This window comes from Acanthamoeba castellanii, assembly GCF_000313135.1.
Source record: "Acanthamoeba castellanii str. Neff unplaced genomic scaffold scf7180000084758, whole genome shotgun sequence".
NCBI lineage: Eukaryota > Discosea > Longamoebia > Acanthamoebidae > Acanthamoeba > Acanthamoeba castellanii.
Window position 1 is genome coordinate 479,215 of NW_004457380.1, and position 19,042 is coordinate 498,256.

General features: G+C 59.0%; 7 protein-coding genes across 7 annotated transcripts in view; 4 read left to right on the forward strand and 3 right to left on the reverse strand.

Moving 5' to 3' along the window:
- The window catches only part of ACA1_216360 (uridine kinase), a gene marked incomplete at both ends in the record, with an annotated part of 1,465 nt that extends 862 nt beyond the window's left edge, over positions 1 to 603 (forward strand). The window contains 3 exons of the mRNA XM_004337099.1: positions 64 to 135; positions 260 to 325; positions 484 to 603. Coding sequence (XP_004337147.1) covers positions 64 to 135; positions 260 to 325; positions 484 to 603 — 258 coding nt within the window. The remainder of the gene's footprint in view (positions 1 to 63; positions 136 to 259; positions 326 to 483) is intronic.
- A 195-nt stretch (positions 604 to 798) lies between these two features.
- ACA1_216370 (uridine kinase) lies at positions 799 to 3,588 on the forward strand (the record flags this gene model as incomplete). Its single annotated transcript, XM_004337100.1, has 10 exons — positions 799 to 921; positions 1,088 to 1,175; positions 1,323 to 1,386; positions 1,485 to 1,587; positions 1,727 to 1,937; positions 2,052 to 2,107; positions 2,264 to 2,368; positions 2,492 to 2,585; positions 2,780 to 3,190; positions 3,338 to 3,588. The coding sequence occupies 10 exons, from the start codon at positions 799 to 801 to the stop codon at positions 3,586 to 3,588; spliced, it is 1,506 nt and encodes a 501-aa protein (XP_004337148.1).
- A 199-nt stretch (positions 3,589 to 3,787) lies between these two features.
- ACA1_216380 (mitochondrial inner membrane magnesium transporter lpe10, putative) lies at positions 3,788 to 6,017 on the forward strand (the record flags this gene model as incomplete). Its single annotated transcript, XM_004337101.1, has 8 exons — positions 3,788 to 3,926; positions 4,040 to 4,239; positions 4,409 to 4,602; positions 5,012 to 5,243; positions 5,371 to 5,439; positions 5,506 to 5,601; positions 5,656 to 5,811; positions 5,892 to 6,017. The coding sequence occupies 8 exons, from the start codon at positions 3,788 to 3,790 to the stop codon at positions 6,015 to 6,017; spliced, it is 1,212 nt and encodes a 403-aa protein (XP_004337149.1).
- A 2,217-nt stretch (positions 6,018 to 8,234) lies between these two features.
- Positions 8,235 to 12,159, reverse strand: ACA1_216390 (MIF4G domain containing protein; the record flags this gene model as incomplete). The annotated part of the gene is made up of 16 exons (XM_004337102.1): positions 8,235 to 8,273; positions 8,335 to 8,445; positions 8,565 to 8,769; positions 8,863 to 8,975; positions 9,107 to 9,309; positions 9,389 to 9,467; positions 9,603 to 9,752; positions 9,945 to 10,183; positions 10,301 to 10,415; positions 10,585 to 10,654; positions 10,836 to 10,957; positions 11,076 to 11,339; positions 11,414 to 11,572; positions 11,666 to 11,774; positions 11,901 to 11,970; positions 12,090 to 12,159. 16 exons carry the CDS (start codon positions 12,157 to 12,159, stop codon positions 8,235 to 8,237), a joined length of 2,118 nt encoding a protein of 705 aa, XP_004337150.1.
- Positions 12,160 to 12,326: 167 nt separating this feature from the next.
- Positions 12,327 to 13,175, reverse strand: ACA1_216400 (uncharacterized protein; the record flags this gene model as incomplete). Its single annotated transcript, XM_004337103.1, has 4 exons — positions 12,327 to 12,364; positions 12,390 to 12,483; positions 12,657 to 12,922; positions 12,953 to 13,175. The coding sequence occupies 4 exons, from the start codon at positions 13,173 to 13,175 to the stop codon at positions 12,327 to 12,329; spliced, it is 621 nt and encodes a 206-aa protein (XP_004337151.1).
- A 409-nt stretch (positions 13,176 to 13,584) lies between these two features.
- Positions 13,585 to 14,132, forward strand: ACA1_216410 (uncharacterized protein; the record flags this gene model as incomplete). The annotated part of the gene is made up of 3 exons (XM_004337104.1): positions 13,585 to 13,621; positions 13,930 to 14,082; positions 14,119 to 14,132. 3 exons carry the CDS (start codon positions 13,585 to 13,587, stop codon positions 14,130 to 14,132), a joined length of 204 nt encoding a protein of 67 aa, XP_004337152.1.
- Positions 14,133 to 14,590: 458 nt separating this feature from the next.
- On the reverse strand, positions 14,591 to 18,713 carry ACA1_216420 (leucine rich repeat domain containing protein; the record flags this gene model as incomplete). The annotated part of the gene is given in 15 exon segments (XM_004337105.1): positions 14,591 to 14,662; positions 14,783 to 14,950; positions 14,965 to 15,150; positions 15,269 to 15,408; positions 15,535 to 15,577; positions 15,858 to 15,928; positions 16,079 to 16,621; positions 16,710 to 16,821; positions 16,926 to 17,038; positions 17,244 to 17,463; positions 17,526 to 17,672; positions 17,921 to 18,049; positions 18,174 to 18,234; positions 18,359 to 18,461; positions 18,695 to 18,713. The coding sequence occupies 15 exon segments, from the start codon at positions 18,711 to 18,713 to the stop codon at positions 14,591 to 14,593; spliced, it is 2,127 nt and encodes a 708-aa protein (XP_004337153.1).
- Between the last annotated feature and the right edge of the window lie 329 nt (positions 18,714 to 19,042).

Sequence of the window (19,042 nt, forward strand, 5' to 3'; positions counted from 1 at the left end):
CTGCACCGGTACAGTGGGGAGGGCCTGGTGGGCACGGATCGGCCGGTGTGGTCGGACGCCAAGGGGACGCCCCTCATACGCCCCCACGCCCGCACGGGCTGGACCGTCGAGCTCGGATCCGGCACCGACTCAGAGGTAACCCGCCACGCATCGCCCCCCCCCAATGCCACCCACCCGCGCAGGCGGCGCGTGCGATGATGGCCGTGCACGCGCGCATGCATGCATGCTGACGGACAGGTGCGGGGTGGCGGCGTGGCAGGGGTGGGAGTATTCGTTCACGTGGGGCGACATGTTCGCGTGGCAGCCCAAGTCTTCCAAGAAGACCGTACGAGCCGCCCTGTTATTTTATTATTTTCATTATTTTCCGCCTGTAGCTCTTCTTGCGCACCACCTCTCAACTTCACGCACACGACACACGACACACTACGCACACGACACACCGCCCACCAACGAACTCGGCCGGGACTCTCTCATGTACTGCAGTTGGTGCGTCGGCGCAAGTGGGTCAAGACCACAGCCGTGGAGGACGTCACGACCGCCATGACGCAGCTTTCCACCGTTGCGGGCATGTCCCTCCGCAGCCACACCAAGCCCTCCGCGTAGAGCCAAACACAAGAACGCAAGGTGGGACTGGTACCATGGGGGTTTTTTTTTGTTTTTAATTGCTGGATTTCTTCATCTGATTTCTGTCGCCAGTTATTTTTTAGTATTATTTATTTTATTTTCCTTTGGGCAAAATAAAAACAACGTTCCTCCGTCTTTGTCCGCCTCGAGCTCCGGCAGCAGCAGCAGCAGCAGATGGCCTCCAGCAGCAGCAGCAGCGGCAGCAGCACGACATCGACGGCAGCGCTCCGTGCGCAAGTTCGCCCCCACCCCACTCTTCCCGGCGAGGTCGAGTTTGTGTCCAAGGATGCCCTCCTCGTACGCCTACCCCCCCCTCTCATTTCTCCCTTCGAGTCCTTGCCCTCGTCCCTGCGCCTTGGCCTAAGTAAGGCCCGTCTATTATGGGGGGGAGGGAGGGAGGCGTTGTTCTCAATTTCTTGCTTGCTCGCTTGCGTGCCTGCGTGTGGTGGGGGGGGACTTGCAGTCGTTCGACCAAGGCTTCTTCGTGGCGGTCAAGGGCATTCAGTTGCTCCGCCAGCACAACCGCCGCACCACCATTGTTTCCATCGCCGGTACCACCCGCCCTCTTTTGCTTTGACTTTGTGTGTGTGCAGTGTGTGTGTGTGTGCGGTGGTGTGTATGCGTCGTCGGTGTGTTATTGGGCGCCTTTGTTGGTGCCCGTGGGGTGGCTGCTGACCGGAGGCGGGTGGCTGTGGCAGGGCCATCGGGTGCGGGCAAGACCAGCATCGCCAAGAAGATAGCGGAGGTCATCCCCAAGAGCCTGTACGTGCACGATCGCCTTCCCGTGCGCCTGTGGTGGAAACAGCGTCGTCAGTCTGTTCTCCCCCGCTCACGGTGGCGGTGCGCGTGGGTGCGTGAAGGGTGGTGTCGCTGGACAACTACCTCGATGGCTCACGCGTGGTGGAGGAGAACTACGACGACTACCGCCTGGTCGACTTTGAGCTGCTCGTTAAGAACCTCACGGTGCGGCATTCCCGCGTGGACCGCACCGTGCAGCATGGGCTCTCTCAATGGGACTGACTGTATGTCGTGCCGCGCCGCGCCGCGCTGTGTCGTGTATCCGTGGGGTGGCATTGGTGCGGCGGTGGTGGGGAGACCGCAGGACCTGAAGGAGGGGCGGGAAACAGATCTGCCCCTGTACGACTTCCGGAGGAGCGGCCGGTACGCGTACTTGCACGTGCCTCCGCCGGAGTCGCGTGTGGTGATCGTGGAGGGCACCTACGCCCTCCACGAGCGCGTGCGTGGCCTCGTCGATCTCGCCATCTCCGTGTCCGGGGGTGTGCACTTCGACCTCGTCAAGCGCATCTTCCGTGGTACACACGCCCACCCACCGTGCCCCGCTCCGCCCGGGGACCATGATCCGTTGTATGTCGTGTGTGTGTTGTGTGTGTGTCGCGTGTGTACTGACCCGCGTTTGCTCGGGACAGACATCCAACGCACCGGACAGGAGCCTCGCGAAGTGATCCAGCAGATTACGGAAACGGTCTACCCCATGTACAAGGCACGTCACACGCCGCACCACGCCAAATTCCTCCCCCCCCCGCAACGTCCCCCCACGCATGATCCACATGCGTGAGCCACTCCCGTGCGTGCGTGCGTGAGGCTGGGCTCATGCGTGTGGATCATGCGCGCCCAGCAGGCCTTCATCGAACCCGATCTGGAAAAGGCGCACATCCGCATCGTGAACAGCTTCAACCCGTTCAGCGGCCTCTTGAACCCCATCTACACCCTCAAGTCCGCTACGGTACCACCCGCGCCACCTGCTCGCACACAAATACACACGCACTCACGCACACCCACGCACCCATGCACCCACGCACACCCACGCACACCCACGCACCCAATGGTCGTCCCTCCCTTGCCGCAGGCCGTCCCGCGGGAGAAGATCGAGGAGGTGGTCAAGGCCACACTCTCCTCGATGGGCAAGACCGCCAAGGACGTACGCACCGACTACTACTACGGTATGCACCCCCCCCCACATGGGTCCTTCTTTACCGTGCCCCCCCCCTTCCACCCGATGGGTCGCCTATCCCCGTCCTCTCCCACTGTGCGCGTCGTGCGTGTGTGTGTGTGTGTGTGTGTGTGCCCATGTTCATGTCAGCGTTTGGTTGTCGTTGTCGTCGTTGTCGTTTGCTGCTCACCTGCGTGCGTGCAGATATCTACCTGCGCCCACCGGGGACGAACCAGCACCACAACAACCACAGCAACCCCGAGCAGGCCATGTACGGCCTCTTCGTCTTATTGTCCTGCTCCCTCCCCCTTCCATACGCCAACAATCTGATCCCTGAGGACAAGCGGCGGCGGCGGATGGCGGATGGCAGGCACACGCAACACGGGCTGGATTGGATTCGCATGCGGAACAACGGGGGCACCTACACCCTCCAGTTCTCCGAGTCGCTCAAGGAGGACGAATTCATCATCGCCCCCACCATGGACTTCCAGGTCAACGTCAAGATCCTCGGTGGTCTAATGGCCCTGGGCTATTCGATAGCGGTCATCATCCATCGCCGCTCCATCGTATTGGGGGGCCATGAGGAGCTCTCCGTCACGCTCGACACGCTCGAAGGTACCTCGCCCTCCCCTGCAACACAACCCACCACCAGCCACCAACGCCGCCACACCACGACGTTGATGCTGGCAGATGAAAGCTGTGAAAAAGAAGAAGCTGGCGCGGGCTGAATGGCCTCTTTGGGGGGGGGGTCAAAATGGGCAGAGCTGGGGGCGCAGACCTTCGTGCAGATCAAGGGAAGCAGCCGCCAGCTGGTGGAGCAGGTGGGCGAGAAGCTGGGCTTGGTGGGGGCCTACATCCCCAAGTCCTACATCGAGATCTACCTCGACCAGTTCGCCCCCGCTCCCCGATCGCCCGCCCCCGCGACTCCTGCAGCTGCTGCTCGAGGAGCAGGAGGGCTGCCGTCGGTGGCTGGCGATGCAGCCCTGCAAGCCTTCGTCAACGCCAAGCTCTGAGGCGACCACCTCCTCCCTAGGAATAGAAAAAAAAAGGGAAAAAGGGAAACAACAGCTTTTCTGCCGCCCTACGCGATAAACATGTGGAGGAGGGTCCCGATGTGCCGCTTGTTGGGGAACACTAACAATGGCACTGCAGCAGCAGGGCACCTCCTCGCCGTAGCACAACCACGTATGTGCCTGCATCGTCACATTTCACATGTCGAATCCTGATACATTACTTGAGCCATTACTGAGGGCTGTTCTCGGCCTGTGCGTGGCGCCAGTTGTGCGGCGGGTTGGCCTGCCGCTCCGTGGCCACGTGCCAGCAACCTCGCGTTCCTTCGCCTCCATTGGTGGTACCTCACCGCCTTTCCTCGCTCCCTTCGTCGTGCCCCACCAAAAACTGCCGTGTCCAACGCTGGCTGGTGGTGGTGATGATTAATTTGCTGCTTGGTGGTCGCTGGCGCAGCGAGCGCCGCGTGGGATCGACCTGGCGGGCAGGAGTCCGACCAGCAGGCCGACGAGACTCTATCCGTGCCACAGTACGGAGGGAGGGAAGAGCTGGACCGCACGAATCTCGTGCGTGCCATCACGGTGGACGAGGCCGGCAGCTTTCGGGAGGTCTCTCTCACCAAGGCCGACCTGTCGCGCGAGCTGCGCGTACAAAAGGTACCCCGCCTACTTTCTTGCTGCGCAGCAAGAACATTTCTTCATTCACATGTTGATTGATGCATCTCTCCTCATTTTCTTTTCTTTCTTTTCAAGTGTGAGGGTTTGTGGGGGGATCGTGCTCGTGAGCCTTGAATGGTCGTGTGCTGACTGACGGTCGGCGGGACAGCGGGACCTGCGGGCAGTCGACGTTTCCTTTCCCAACCAGCTGGCATGCTTTCTGGTGCGGGACGGGGTCATTCTCATCAACCTGGAAGCGTTCAAGGCCATCGTGAAGCACAACAGCTTGATCCTGTTCACCACGGAAACAGCACGCGGGACCGTTTTGCAGCAGTTCTGCCCCTTCCTCCAGTACCGTCTCACGTATGTACCGTACCACCACGACCACCACGACCACCACCACGACCACCACCACGACCACCACCACGACCACCACCACGACCACCACCACGACCACCACCACGACCACCACCACGACCACCACCACGACCACCACCACGACCACCACCACGACCACGACCACGACCACGACCACGACCACGACCACGACCACCACCACGACCACCACCACGACCACCACCACGACCACCACCACGACCACCACCACGACCACCACCACGACCACCACCACGACCACCACCACGACCACCACCACGACCACCACCACGACCACCACCACGACCACCACCACCACCGCGGGATGACTCTCCTCTCCTCCTCTCCGACACTCACACACTGTGGTGGTTGGTGGCTGGTGGCTGGTGGTGGTCAGACGTGAAGTTGGTGCTCACGTAGGTGGATTTGAGTTTCGAGTGGTGGAGGCCGTGCTGACAGTGCTCTGCGACACGCTGTACGAGCGCTATGGGGAGCTGAAGGCCAGGATTGACCACTTGCTGTTCGGGTTGGAACAGGCCACCAACGGGCAGGACGATTACCTGCCCTTCCTCGCCGACCTTTCGCACCACAACAAAACGCTCAACTCTTTCCAGAAGCGAGTTCACGAGGTACCGCCGCGCCACCCATCCGTCTGCCCTCGCTCGTTTCTCCCCTTTGTCTTACGCCTCCTTGTCCGCTCCTCCCCCCGGGTGTGCGGTGCCTTCTCTCTCTCTCTCTCCACGCGTGCGCCTGCAGGTTCGCGGAGCGCTACATCAAGTTCTTGAATCGGACGAGGACTTGGCGGCGATGTACCTCTCTGTGCAGGTGCTCTCTCTCTCTCTCTCTTCTGCGCTATCATGCTATCCTTACATCCTCCCGTGGATGCGCCAGGCAGCAACTGGTCATCGACGCCGAACGGACCAGCATGAGGAAGCAGAAATCCTCATTGAAAACTATGTCGCGCAGTTAGATGACATTCTCAGTGAGGTTTGTCGCCCTGTCTGCCTAACGTAACCCCAGTCTCATCGTACATCATTGCAGGTAGCTGAGTTGCAGTCTTCCATTGATGTGTCAGAGGAGTACTTCCGGCTCACCCTTGATTCCCAGAGGAACAAAATCATGAAAATGAATCTGCTACTCACCTTGGGCACCTTCTCCACTGCCTGCGCAGGAGTTGTGACAGGTGTCTTTGGCATGGTATGTTCCTCCAGCTAAGATGTCTCCAAATCTGCTGTGAACTACTGTTTGCTGACCAGCTAGCTTTGTTGTTTGTACAGAACCTCCAAAACTTTCTAGAGACTTCTGAGTCTGCATTTCTGGTCACCACTGGTGGTCTGACAATCAGCATGGCTGCCTCATTTGCCTCTATCTACACCTACTTTCGTCTCAAGAAAATGCTGTGATCAATTTAATGCCCCTGCCAGCCCAGAACCTGGTACCACTATTTTGGGAATGTGGTGGGACTATTTAGGGCAAAACAGGACTATTTTGCAATTGTATTGAGACAAAACTGGGATTAATTTGGGACTATTTTGCATGGCTTTGGGACAATTTTGGAACTTGTTTGGGGAGACCATTTTGGGACCATTTTGGAATCATTTTTGGGAGTGTTTTTGGATAATTTTGGGACTGTTTTGGGACCAGTTGGGCACAATTTTGGGACTGCACTGGGACAGGTTTGGCATTTGTGTAGGGAGAAATTTCAAGACTGGTTTGGGACTGCAGTGGGACCTGTGTGGATTGTTCTGGGACTGTTTTAGTTGTGATTGAAGACAACAAGACCCCAATGAAGAGTACACTTACTCCTCTTGTTGGCAAACCAGCCGCCAACAACAACCCCTGTAATTTTTTGCACTCATTCATCTGTAACCAAATTCTTGTGTCTTGTGGATGAAGTGGCCAGTGGTGGTCTGTGACATCTGTGGACAAGTCTCCTTAGCCCTACGCTAGCAGTGTAGGGAGATGAGTTGCTGGCTGCGACATCTGTGGTGATCCACGACAACCATGGAAGGCTCAACTCTCAGGCAATGGTGGTCCACGACATCCACAGTGGTCTGTGACATCTGTGGACAAGGCTCATTTCCTACAGCAGTTGCTGCGGAGTGGATCTACTTAAACTCCAAACCCTGAGAGTACAAGGTGCACCACCATTGTTGTAGCCTGCGACGCATCTCCACTAGTAACACCAGCGGTGTTTTCTCTGGAGGTGGACCTTGTCGCGGAACAAGGGAGGGCGCACATGCTGCAGCGTGTGGTGCGTGAGCAGTTCGTGCTGCGAAGCCTACACACCGCAGTGTATTGTGCGTGATCGTGAGGATGCCAGCTATCTAGCAAGCGAGAAAACTGGAGCGCTTTGATTGGTTGGCGTGATTAGGCCTTAGGTGAGGAGCGCACTGTAGCCCTGAATCGTGCGGTGAAGTGTAGGCGGTCCGCGGGAGATCGCGATTATCCGCGGACATCGCGGCCAGCGACTCATCCCCAGGGGATGCAACGAAAACGCGTAAAACTAGTTTTACGAGTGTTACTAGTTTTACTAGTTTAACGACTTAACACTCGTTAAACGCGTTTAACTAGTGAAAAGCGTTTAATCAGTGTTGCCACAGGTGGTTTGTGGTCATTTTACTCGTTTTTTACGCGTTGTTTTACTTTAACTCGTTATATACTCGTTTTACTCGTTATTTACGCATTTCTTACCCGTTCCACGCGGGTTTTACTCGTTCCACGCGGTTTTTACTCGTTTCACGCGATCTCTACTCGTTTCACACATTCTCCACTCGTTCCACACATTCTCCACTCGTTTCACGAGTGGCCCACACGTTCAACGTTATACTCGTTTTCGTTGCATCCCCTCAATAAACGAATGCTCCCACTCGTGCCAACACCCACGCCGTTCTAATACTGGGAAGGCTGATGAGTTTTCCTCCATCCTTCGACGAATTTCATGTGTGTTCGTTCTTTGAGTGTTACTCGTGCAATTTGTTTTTACTCGTTTCGGTTGCATCCCCTAAGTGGTCTGCATAATTTTTGCCAGGCTGCCAGGCTGCCAGCTATCTAGGCCCTGAGTCGTGTGGGACCGTGTAGCCCATGGTCTAATTAGTCTGGAAAATGATTAGCAGGCTGCCAGCTATCAACGCAAGTGAGAAAACAGCTGCGGTTTGTTTGGGCGAGTAATTTTCAGTGGTGAAGCGAAAAGCGCACTGTTCAGCCCTTGTGCGGCATCTTGTAGCCCATGGTCTTATTAGTCATGAAAATTATCGGCAGGCCCCTAGCTATCAAGGCAAGCGAGAAAAGAAAACTTTTCTTGCTTGTGTTGTGTTTGGTCCTAGCGGCCCAATAAGCCATCCTAGAGGGCTGAATCCTATCACATCTTGAAGCCCATGCGCTGCGGCGCATTTTGAACAAAACGGCAGGTCCAGAGCTTACAGAGCAACCGAGAAAACGGGTGATCTTGCGTGTGTGGTGATGGCCGCCAAAATTCTAAGTCAAAACTCCGGCTTGGGCGAAACTGGACAAAATCCGGGGACGTGTGCGCCACGAAATTCAAGCAACAAAGAGGTGCACGAGGGCTTTGGCTGCAACTATGTTTATTGTTTCATGTGTGCCAGGTAGGTGTGTGGCTTCTAGCTTGAGGGGACAAGCAAGCCCATATCCACGTTCACCTGCCGAGGAAAGAAGTGTTGAGCGGCGGCGAGAGGGCAGTGAACCATGGTTTGTAGGTACCTGTTCACGGAGGTACTTGCTCAGGTAGTCGAGATTGCGATTTTCCTCCGACAGGAATCGCATAAAGTCAAGGCCAGATTCCTTGCACATGATCCCCATTTCCTCAGGATTCTAAAAGGAGAGCAGAAAAATGTGGAGTGAGGTGCGACGTGTGGTGTGTGTTCGTGTGTGTCATGTGTGTGTCGTGTGGTAGAGGCTCGCCCCAGGAAGGGTGGGTAGGGGACACGTACGGTGCGGTCGGCAATGATGCGGAAGGCCTCCGAGGCAATTTTGAGGGCTTTCCCTGAGGCAATCAGATGGTCGAGGCCAGAGTTGAGGAAAGACAGCGGCAAAATTTCGTCGAGTACGGCCTGCCCGATAAGATTTCCGAGGTAGCTTGACGCTTTGGGAGAGTCTACGTCGACTTCCTCGATGGCCTGGAGCACGTCGGCGAAGCTGCAGCATTTGTACAACGTTGTGTTTAGGGTGGGATTGGGTTGGGACACTCCGTGAGCAAAAAGGAACACTGCAGTGTTTGAGGTAACGAACCCTTGGGCAATGGACTCAGCCGAGAGAATGTTCTGCTCGGTGTGCAGCTGGAAGAGGAGCTTGGAGATGAGCTTGCGCTGCTCCTCCTTCCTTTCGATGGCTTTGGCGACAGCCTTGAGGAGCAGCAGGAGGAGGAGGAGGAGGAGGAGGGAGCAGAGGAACCACGTGAGCAGCAAACAAACGCTTACGGGCGAAGAAGAGGATAAGAAGAAGCGAAGAAGAGGCGAAGGTGAAGGTGCAGCACCTTTGACACCACCTTGTAGTGGTACTCGGGGGCCTTGAGCTCTTTGATGCACTCACCAGCTTCGAGTTCGTCATAGCTGAGGATATACTCTTCGAGCAACATCTCCGCGTCGTTGTCCAGCTGCTTGATCTTTTCTTCGGAAAGTGCCGGAGCTTTGGCGGGAGCTACCGCCTCGGTGGCCTTCTTCGCCTCCTTGTCCTCGCCTGCTGGCGCACGCCGCAGTAGTAGTGGAGGGTGAGAGGGGTGGCCTCAGGCATGCAGAATCCCTCCCGGTAAACGTACCCTGCTGGCGGCGTCGGTGGGAAGGCACATAGACTTCGCCGGCCGGCCGCGCGCCCTTTTTGTTATCCACAGACTCGGCCTGGGTCGAGAGAGGAGAGAGGAGAGAGAGAGAGAGAGACGAGGACAATTGTAATTGTGAGAAGGTTTTCAGAGGAACAACAACGAGGCCAGCAGTAGCTGAGAGAACAAGAGCTGACTTGCGTGGCGCGCGCACCTTTTCCTTGCCCTCGCTCTCTGCGGAGAGAAGGGAGAAAGGGTTGACGGGGAGGGCTTCCACGGCCTCCTTGCCTTTCCGCGAACGATCGGTGGGAGTGGCCCCGCGTCCTCCTCCGCGCTGGCTAGCGTAAGCTCCCCTTCCTCCGCCCTGGGTGGATGGATGGATGGATGGACGGATGGACGGATGGATGGATGGATGGATGGATGGATGGATGGATGGATGGATGGATGGATGGATGGATGGATTAGTATTAGGATTGGTATTATTAGGATTATCAACGCCATACGCGGCTACGCGGGAGGGAGGAGGGGAGCATGGATGGGCATCAGGCGCGCGTACCCTCGCGGACGGTGCGTCCGTCCCTCTGGAGCTGCCCCTACCGCCCCGGCCGCCGCCGCTGCCGCCGCCGCCGCCTCGCCCCTTGGCACTGTTGGAGACAGTTTCCCACTCCCCGGCGGGCTGGCCTTTGGTTGGCGCAGAGGCACCTCCTCTTCCAGACTTTCCGCCTCGTGCCCCTTTGCTGCCGCCCACCACTTCCCAGCCGTCGGCGCTCCCTTTGGTGTTGCTGGTGCCAGCACCTGCGCCGACGACAGTGTCACGGTACACACGGGTGTGGTGCATTACGCACACGGTATATACGTTGGTCAGCAAACCGCAATGCTCGGGGCGGGCGGGGGGCGGGGGATTGTCCGTACCGCCGGTGGCCGCATGGGCGGCAGGGGTGGAACGGGCCGCCGCCGCCGGCCGTGCAACGACCGCTCCACGAGTTCCGGCGGGCGGCGCGGGGCCTCTGCCGGCACGGGCGGCCTCCTGAGTGAGGGAAGAAGGGGAACGAGGAGGAGGAGGAGGGAGGAGGAGGGTCAAATAAACGCTGGGAAGGTGAGGAAGGCCTCGACACAGAATCCTGAAGTGGGGCCTCCACGAAAAAGGCGGACGGAAGCGGCACGGCGACGACGCAGAATTGGGGTCAAGGAGGTACCTCCTTGGCCAGGGATTTGTGCACTTCCTCGAGGGTTTTCGGGGTGTCGTCGGCTCCCACCCCCACCCAACTGGGCACACGCGCAGAGAGGACGGGCAGGCAGACGACGCCCCAGAAATAGAAGGTGAGGTATGGCCATACCATGCAATGCCGTGCCGCGCCGCGCCATGGAGGGATGGGGGAAGGGGCACGCGGGCAGTGATGCGGGCGCGCCCGGGAGGATGGAGAGGCGCGGGAGGGGAAGACAATACCCATTCCTGCGCATGTCGATGAGGTCGGTGAGCATGAAACGGATACGAGCAGGGTGGTTCTTGTCCTCGGCCATCTCAGTCAGTCGTCGGAAGTACTGCTCCATCGGTGAGTCGGGCTTGCCCTGGAACGAGTTGAGAGAGAGAGAGAGAGAGAGAGAGAGAGAGAAGAGAAGAGGAAAGAGAGAAGAGACGTTAACAGGGGGGCGGGGTGGGGTGGGGTGTGGGGTTCTGGGGAGGTACTCGGGTTTTGGCGTCGAGCTGCTTGCCCACGGTGGACATGAGCTTGCACAACGCCTCCAGGTCCTCGTGCGAGGGCTGGCCTTGGCCAATGGGAGGCAGAAGTGTGACGATGACGCAGCCGTGCATGATCTTATCCGTGAGCATCCTCAGCTTGAACAGCTCGCCGATGAAGATGATGTTGCCGAACATGCGGGTTTTGGCCTTGGCTTCTCTGAGTTCCTTGTCCTCTGGCGAAAGCTTATCGGCGTCTTCGTCGAGCTGGGTCTGTACCGATCACGATGAGAGGTTGCCGCGCTGCGCAACCAGCAGAACGGGGAGGGGGAGGGAGCGGCAGGTACCTTTTTCTCAAACTCCTTCTGGCACCGGTTCAGGAGAAGCCGTCGGAAGTTCTGCTTCTTGCCATTGTCCTCAAACTCGGGACAAGCCGGCTGCACTTTGAGGCAGAGCTCGGCGTACATTTTGCTGAACTGCGGCTCTGTGAGCGCCTTGTCGAAGATCTACGTGGGCTCACGCGCGCGCGACATCCAGCGTCAGCACAAGCCACCTTTGGCCTATTGTGGGTGGGGGGGGGCGGAGGCGGAGGAGCCCACCTGGTTGATAACCTGGTCCAGCATGCTGACATCGGTTACCTGGCCCAGCAGGCCAATTAGTTGGTCGCTGAGCGGCTGGAACTTCTCCAACGTGAGCTTGTTGAGGATGCTGGCGGCGATTGGCGGCGGAGGAGGAGGAGGAGGAAGAATGATGGAATGAGCAGGACAGCCACCACGTGAGGGACGACGGAATGAAAGGGAGGGAGGGAGGGAGGGAGGGAGGGACAAGGCATACCCCTTGATCTCCTTGAAAATCTTGTCATTGCCCTCCACCTTCCTCGGCCTTTGCCACACGTGCTTGTTATCTGCTGGCCAGATGATGCCAGATCCGCGCAACACAGCGCATGAGTGACGGTTGGTGTAACAAGAAAGGACCATCGGTTGCCAATGGCGAACAGGGAGGCCGCCCGGCGTAGCAGCGCACGTACGTACCTGTTGCGGTATCGGTAGAAAGGGAAGCCGCTGTTGAGACGCTCCCAGAACTCTCCCGCCATATCTTCGGGCCTCCCGAGGCCCCTTGAAGCGGGGGCTTGCCTCCGCCGTTACCGCGACCTCCGCTTCCCTGACTCCTGGTTTTCTGCTCACGTTTGGTGGAGGGGGGCTCCATGATGAGAGGCTGCCGAAGCTAATCTCGGTACTTCTTTCGGATTTAAGAGCGCGCTCAGACGGCGTACCCATGAGGAGCCACTAGCAGCGCCCCTGGCACCCCGCGGACCCATTGAACCTGGCCCGGAACGTCCACCCTGAGCCTTCGGCTTCCCGGAGCCTGGAATAATGTCGTCAATCTCCAACAGCCCCTCGGGCTTTTCGCGGCATGTCTAAGAATGGAGAGAGAGAGAGAGAGAGATGTCAGCACGAGTGCTCTGGTGCGTGGTCCAAAAGAGAGAGAGAGAGAGACCCTCCACATCTCAACACGAATGTGGAAAAAGGACATGAATGTAGAACAATGATATATATATAAATTAGGGGAAAGAGCAGAAGGATGCGTTACCGGGAGCTGTTGGAAGAGAAGAAGAAAGTCTTGGCTGTAGACACGCTTCCCGGTTTCGGGGTTGAGCGTGGACGGTCCGAGAATGATGCGGTCCTCCTCCGACTCCTCCACAGGCGTGGTTGGCGTGGGGATGGGGCTGGCCGACCGCTCTTCACGTGCAGCGGCTCCTTCGGTCTCCTTGCTCTGCTGTTCATTTTCATCCTGCTGCTCGAGATGACCCAGACCTTCTCCCGTGGACCGCGTGAGGAAGGGGCTGCTGGCAGATCCTTCACCTCTCTGAAGTGCACCAAGCCTACCCCCTTTCTTATGTTCGCTGTGTGCGGCATTGGCGGATGCATCCCCCTCGCTTGTCTCTACCACCGCGTCTTCTGCGGCAGTACTCATCGCCGCGGCCGTCGTCGTGGCCGAGCTGCCTTCTTCGCCCGCTGCGTCGGGGGCGGCCTTGGAGGGGGTATCAGATGGCAGGCTGTCAGCTGCCGCGTCGGGGAGAGAAGAATTGAGTTGCTGCTGATCGGCCATTCTCCGTTACGGGTAGTGGGAAATCGGGACACGGAGGATGCACGCGCTGGCTGCCCTCTTCTTTCTGTGTCGATGTGCGGACACTTCAAGTGCTCGCGGACCACCCTGCCGCGCGCCACAGTCCGTTTCACTCCGCTGCTGCATTCCTGGCGTACTTCCCAGTTTGTTCCTGGTTTTTCACTTGTCACCGGGCACTGTCACTCACGAAAAAAGGAAAATGGAGCAAGAAAGAAAAAAGAAGTTATTCCAAGAAAGAAAAGCGAGAGAGATTAACCACATGATACTTCGAAGTGGGCGTCCTCCCGTTCTGCTTGCCCCGGTCGCCGTAGGTCCGCGACGTACCCCTCGGGGATCGGGGCTGCTCACCTCCCACTTGCGGAGGAGCCTGGTGTCGCTGGCGCAGGAGGGAATGGCGGCACCGCCTCTGACCCCCCCTCCTCGTCCCGGTGCATGGCCCCTCCTCCCTCTTCCTGTGTGCATCCCCCCCCCCGGGGGGGGGACATGCGTATGCAGCTCGCGCTTAGCTGGTGTGGACCGACCTACCTACCTACCTGCGCACCTCTCACGCGCGACGGGCTGTGTGGTGAGTTGCAGTTGAGGGCGAGTGTTGTGGGTCGGGCTGCGCCAACTGCGTGTGGGTGACCTATTGTACCGCCATCTCTCTCTCCTTCTCTCTCTCTCTCTCTCCTCCCCCCCCAATGCTGGGGCTCGGTGGGCATTAACCGCCGCCGCTTCCACCGCGTGCTCGCAACAGGGGAACAGTGCGAAGACTATGAACGGCGCAGGAAGGCCCTGCAGCGCCTGCAGCAAAGCGGGAGCGGCAAGCTCGACCACCACCAGCACCACCACCACCACCAGCAGCAGCACCACCAGCACCACCAGCAGCACCAGCAGCAGCAACCAGCAGGTACGTGTGCCCGAGTTGAAGCGAAAGACGGGCCAGGGGTTCGAGACTAACCACCAATTTGGTGATTGGATGCACGCCACCACGGGCAAGGTGGTGATGATGGCGGTGGGACACAGCAAAGCCAACAGAGCAACGAGGGAGAGAACGGCATGGACGCCGCCACCAGGTCGTGTTCTGTTCAGTGCCTCTCAGCGAACAACGAATGGCTGCTTCTGCAGCGCCACGTGGCCAGGATGGCCATAGGCTGACTGGTGGGGGCGGCGGGGCGGTGGGACAGGGCGTTCATTGAGCTGGAGAAGAGACTGGCACAGCAGCAGCAGCAGCAGCAGCAGAAACAGCAGGGTCAAACACGCGCGTAGGCCTTTGCCGCCGCAGGAGGAGGAGGAGGAGGAGGATGCCGTCACGGTGTGGTGTGCCACCGCTCCACGCGAGAGCTCGCGAGCGGGCCGGGGAGAAGGAGAACGGGCGGGAGGAACTCGACTTATCCCTGGCCACCCAGCCGCCCAGCCTAGGCGATGGACGCCACCACCGCAACGAGAGCCTTGGCGATTTTGACGAGCTGCACCACAACTCGTGGATCCTGGCCCCCCGTCGCCAAGCCATACCCGTGTTTAACGAACGTTCAACCAACCATACCATACCATCCAACCCTTTGGAGGGCAAAAGCCGTGCGGCGTGTGTGTGCGGCGTGTGTGCGTACCTGTGCGCTGGCCAGGATGTTGTGGGCCGTGGCGAGCGTTTTTTCGAGGTCGAAGAGGGCTACGTTGACGGTCTTCTTCACAGCAGTCAGTTTGTCGTCGGTCTTTTGGATGAGAGGCGGCGCTGGCTTGGCCAGTGGTGGGAGAAGCGTCTTCAGCTGATCCACCCCCTGCCAACACCCACCCACCCATCGGAGAGGGTCCCCCACGAGGAGGCTTCAGCTTTCTCATTCGGCCATTGCAGCGCTGTTTTGGGGGGAGGGGGGCGTGCCGGTTTCATGTTGCGAAGGTATTGGGCCAGACCCAGAGCCTGGTCCAGGCTCTGTGTGGCGGCCACGCTCCTCTTCATGGTGGCGAGCTTGCTCTGGAGCTGCACACGTGGCCCACCCCCGCGACAATAGAGGGGAAGGAAAACCACACAAGCAGCGACATGAGGAGCCAGCCAGCCAGCCAGCCCCCGAGGGGGCTGGAGGCCAGGCTGCACGTACCTCAGTCATGAGCGTGAGTCCCTCCTTGCGCACGAGCCCCAGCTTCTGCTCCAGCGACATGCTGCTCTGTGGCATGTCCGACGCGCTGCCCGGTTGGGGCGAATTGCCCTGGCCCTGGTGCACCAGACCGCGTTGCCCTCCTGCCGCGCACGCGCACATCGCGCACATCGCACAAACAACACGACCGACGCACATCATGAGAAAGACAGCAAGGAATAGCCGAACTGGACTCACTGGCGACTGAGGCGGTGCGCAAGCTCGGGTACCCCCAGCGGCGGACGCAGCAACTCCACCAGAACGCATTTGAACCTGCACCACCAGCCACCACCAGCCACCACCACGACGAACACCAGCCACCACCAGCCACCACCAGTCACCACCCCAGCACGACCACCAGCACCACCAACGACCACCACGACCAGCACCACCACGACCACCACCACCACGACCACCACCACCAACACCACCACCACCACCACCAACACCACCACCACCACCACCACCACCACCCGGAAGGAAGGAAGGAAGGAGGGAAGGAAGGAGGGGTCAGGGAAAAACAGCGATCGCCTGTTGGGGAGGGGTTCACCACCTGGGCCGAGGTCTTAACCCGGAGAGCGTCGAGTTCCTGCAGATCCACGCTGGGGTGGTCGGCCAAGTACTCTACAATACCAAGGCACGAGGGCGGGAGCTTGGTGAGACAGTGTATGTCGTGTGTGTGTGTGTGTGTGTGGTGCCGTGTGTGGCCTGCTGTGGGTGGGTGGGTGGTGGATATGATGGGTATATATAATATATAATATAGAATATATATACCCATCATGCGTCGTTCGAGGTAGTCGACGAGGTGGTCGGACCCGATGGAGAACTTTTCGAGGAGGCGTTGGTTGCGGATCGGGTTGCCCTGGACCATGAGGGTCTGGAGGCCGGTGAGGTGGCCGGCGGAGAGGGGGAGGTCGGAGAGGCGGTTGTCGGAGAGGTCGAGGCGCACGAGCCTGGTCATGCGGCCCACGGCCTGGGGCAGCTGGGCCAGGCGGTTGGAGGCCAGGTTGAGCTCCATGAGTCGCGTGAGCAGGGTGAAGTCGTCGGGGAGGACGGTGAGCTGGCAGGCCGAGAGGTCCATCACTTCGAGCGCACTGCACGCTCCGACCTCGGGAGGCAGGCCTTGCACGAGCGGGTTTCCGTTGAGGTTCAGCTCCTCGAGTCGGCTCAGGCATCCGATCTGGGGCGGCAGCGTGGTCAAGCGATTGTTGGCCACGCTCAGCTTCTCGAGCGCCCCCAGCTTGGCGATGGTGTCCGGCAGAGCCACCAGCTGATTCCCGTTCAAATGCAACTCCCGCAACCGCGTCAGCCTGCCCACTGCAGCACAGGAATTAAAAAGAAGAAGAAGAAAGGAAAAGACGAGAATAAGAAGAAGAGCCAGAGGGAGATCGGGGCCGCGTCGTACCAGAAGCCGAGAGGGAAGTCATTTGGTTGCCTTCCATGTGCAGCACCTCCAGGCACACCAGGGGCGTCAGCTGCGGGAAGCTCTTCAGCTTGTTGAACCCCAGATTAAGGCCCTGCCGTCGCGCAACAACAGAGAAACAGAAAAAGAAGAGAGGGAAGGAGGAGGAGGAGGGTCGAAGTGTTTAGTCCTGGGCCAGAGCCTGACAGATCGGGGTACGCGCCAGCGGCGCAGCAGCAGCAGCAGCGGCACCTGTAGTTGAGTGACGGCGCCCACCGTGTGGGGTACGTAGGTAAGCCCCACCCCGCTCAGACTCAGCGTAGCAGCGGGTCCTGGCACATTCCCCACGGCACACGGCACACGGCACATGACGCGCGCCACCGTTAGCCGGATTGCCCCATGTAAGGCCTTCAGAGCGCGATGGCGAGGCAATGCGGCAACAGTGGCACGTTGGTGGAGAGCAGGGCGCGAAGCGAAGCTGATGAAAGGCATGTGCTATCAATATATATAAATATATAAATATAAAGGTCTAGATACCGTCAGGAGGTCCCACGAAGGGAGTGTCGGAGGTGGCCTGGCCGGCCACGAACAGCTCCACCCGCTTTTTGATGTCCTTCAACAGCGACGACGACATCTTGTCTCCTGTGACGTAGGCCTCCTGCGTAGTATAGTACAACATATATTCGTACGCCGCATTTCTGATGAGCTGCAGCTTGCGGGCCGGATTCCGCGCGAGCAAAGCCACACAGGCGTGTCTCTGTAGCCAAGGAGAGACCCAGACCCAAGCCACACGAGGGAGCGAGGGGAGGGGCAGCGCACTTTGGGCAGCGCTGCCGGTCCCGACGAAGAGGAGGCGTGCTTGGGTGCATCTGCGGTGCTGCGTGTTCGCACCGGCTGAGCCTGGCCCTCCACGGAAAACTGGAGGAGGAGCTCCCCCTTGGCCCCCGCGCTGGACCCGTCCCGGTTCTATTGTTCACGCCGCGGTTCCACGCAGAGCCACACACACGCGACACATGCGACACATGCGACGCACACGACGCACACGACAACAACGCACACAGAGAGGCGATACCGCTAGTCAGTTAGCCAAACCGTGTAGGTGAGTAGTGGCGACGACGAGGTTGGGCCGATATGGTGCGATCCACGGACTCGGCCCTTGCGAGAGGGAGGGAGGGAGGGAGGGAGAGAGGGGTGAATTGAAAAGGGGCGCGCACGCGAAGCGGGAACCAGCTGTCGGAGCCGTCAAGCATGAGACCTCCCAGCTCGACCACGCACTGCCCTAAGAAATCGTCCTGGGTGGTGGTGGTCATGCATGAGACGCGCTTGCAGAAGACGTGAACTCCCTAATGCGCTGGGCACGACCGACTACACACGAGCTGCGAAGCTTCCGCAAAACATACACGCAACCGGCGCACACACGACACAATACACAACGTGCACGCACGGTCCAGCCGCATGAGCAAGCACCTTGGCAAGGGCGTCTTTGTCCCAGACCTGCACCACGAGCTTGTCTACGGTTCTGACATCACTGCAGGCAGTGTGCCCCGCGTCACGTAGTGGCGAGAGGTGGACCTTCAGCCGGGGCGGTTGTAAAAAAGAAACCGCACGACCCAGCAACAAAAGGAGAGGGGGAGGGAGAAGAGAGAACGCACAAGAGGAACGACTCATTCCACAAGGGGTTGAGGGTCTTCTTCTTGATTTTGGTGACGTGCTTCTGTTGCCCGGCCTGCAACACGCAGTACGGGTCGCTATATCCTGCAGCACACGGTGCTGTCAGCCCTCCCTTCCTCCCTCCCTCCCCGTACCGCACTCCCACAAAGCCCAGCAAATAGGAGAGAAAGAGAGAGCGCAAAAAGAACGCTGGGGCGAGGCAAACCGTTTGAATCTGCAGACGGCAGGTTGCGGCCCTTCACCACTACACCGTATCGCCTCGATCAACAACAACTTGCTCAATCAATCAATAAACATATAAAAATGGGAGGGCGTACCATTCACCACAAGCGTCATGCTGAGCTCTGGCGCACCTCGACTTCCTCCTCCTTTGGACTTCTCCTGTTGACGGCTTGTTGCCGGGCCACGCGAAGGGGAAAAACAGGAAAAGCGCCAGGAAAGTGGAAATTTCTTTTGCACAACCAAGCCACACGACGTAACCCTGGGTCCCCATCAAGATGGAGAAGGTGGTGCGGGGCCTTCTGCTATCAAGCCACACCGACGAGGCCAAGGTGGCAGTGCTGCGGCAACTTCTGCCCACATGCCGCCCTACAGGAGAGGCAGCGAGTCATGCCCTCTACCGCCTGGCATCCGAGCTCCTACTTGGACCCACTCCCGAACCCACG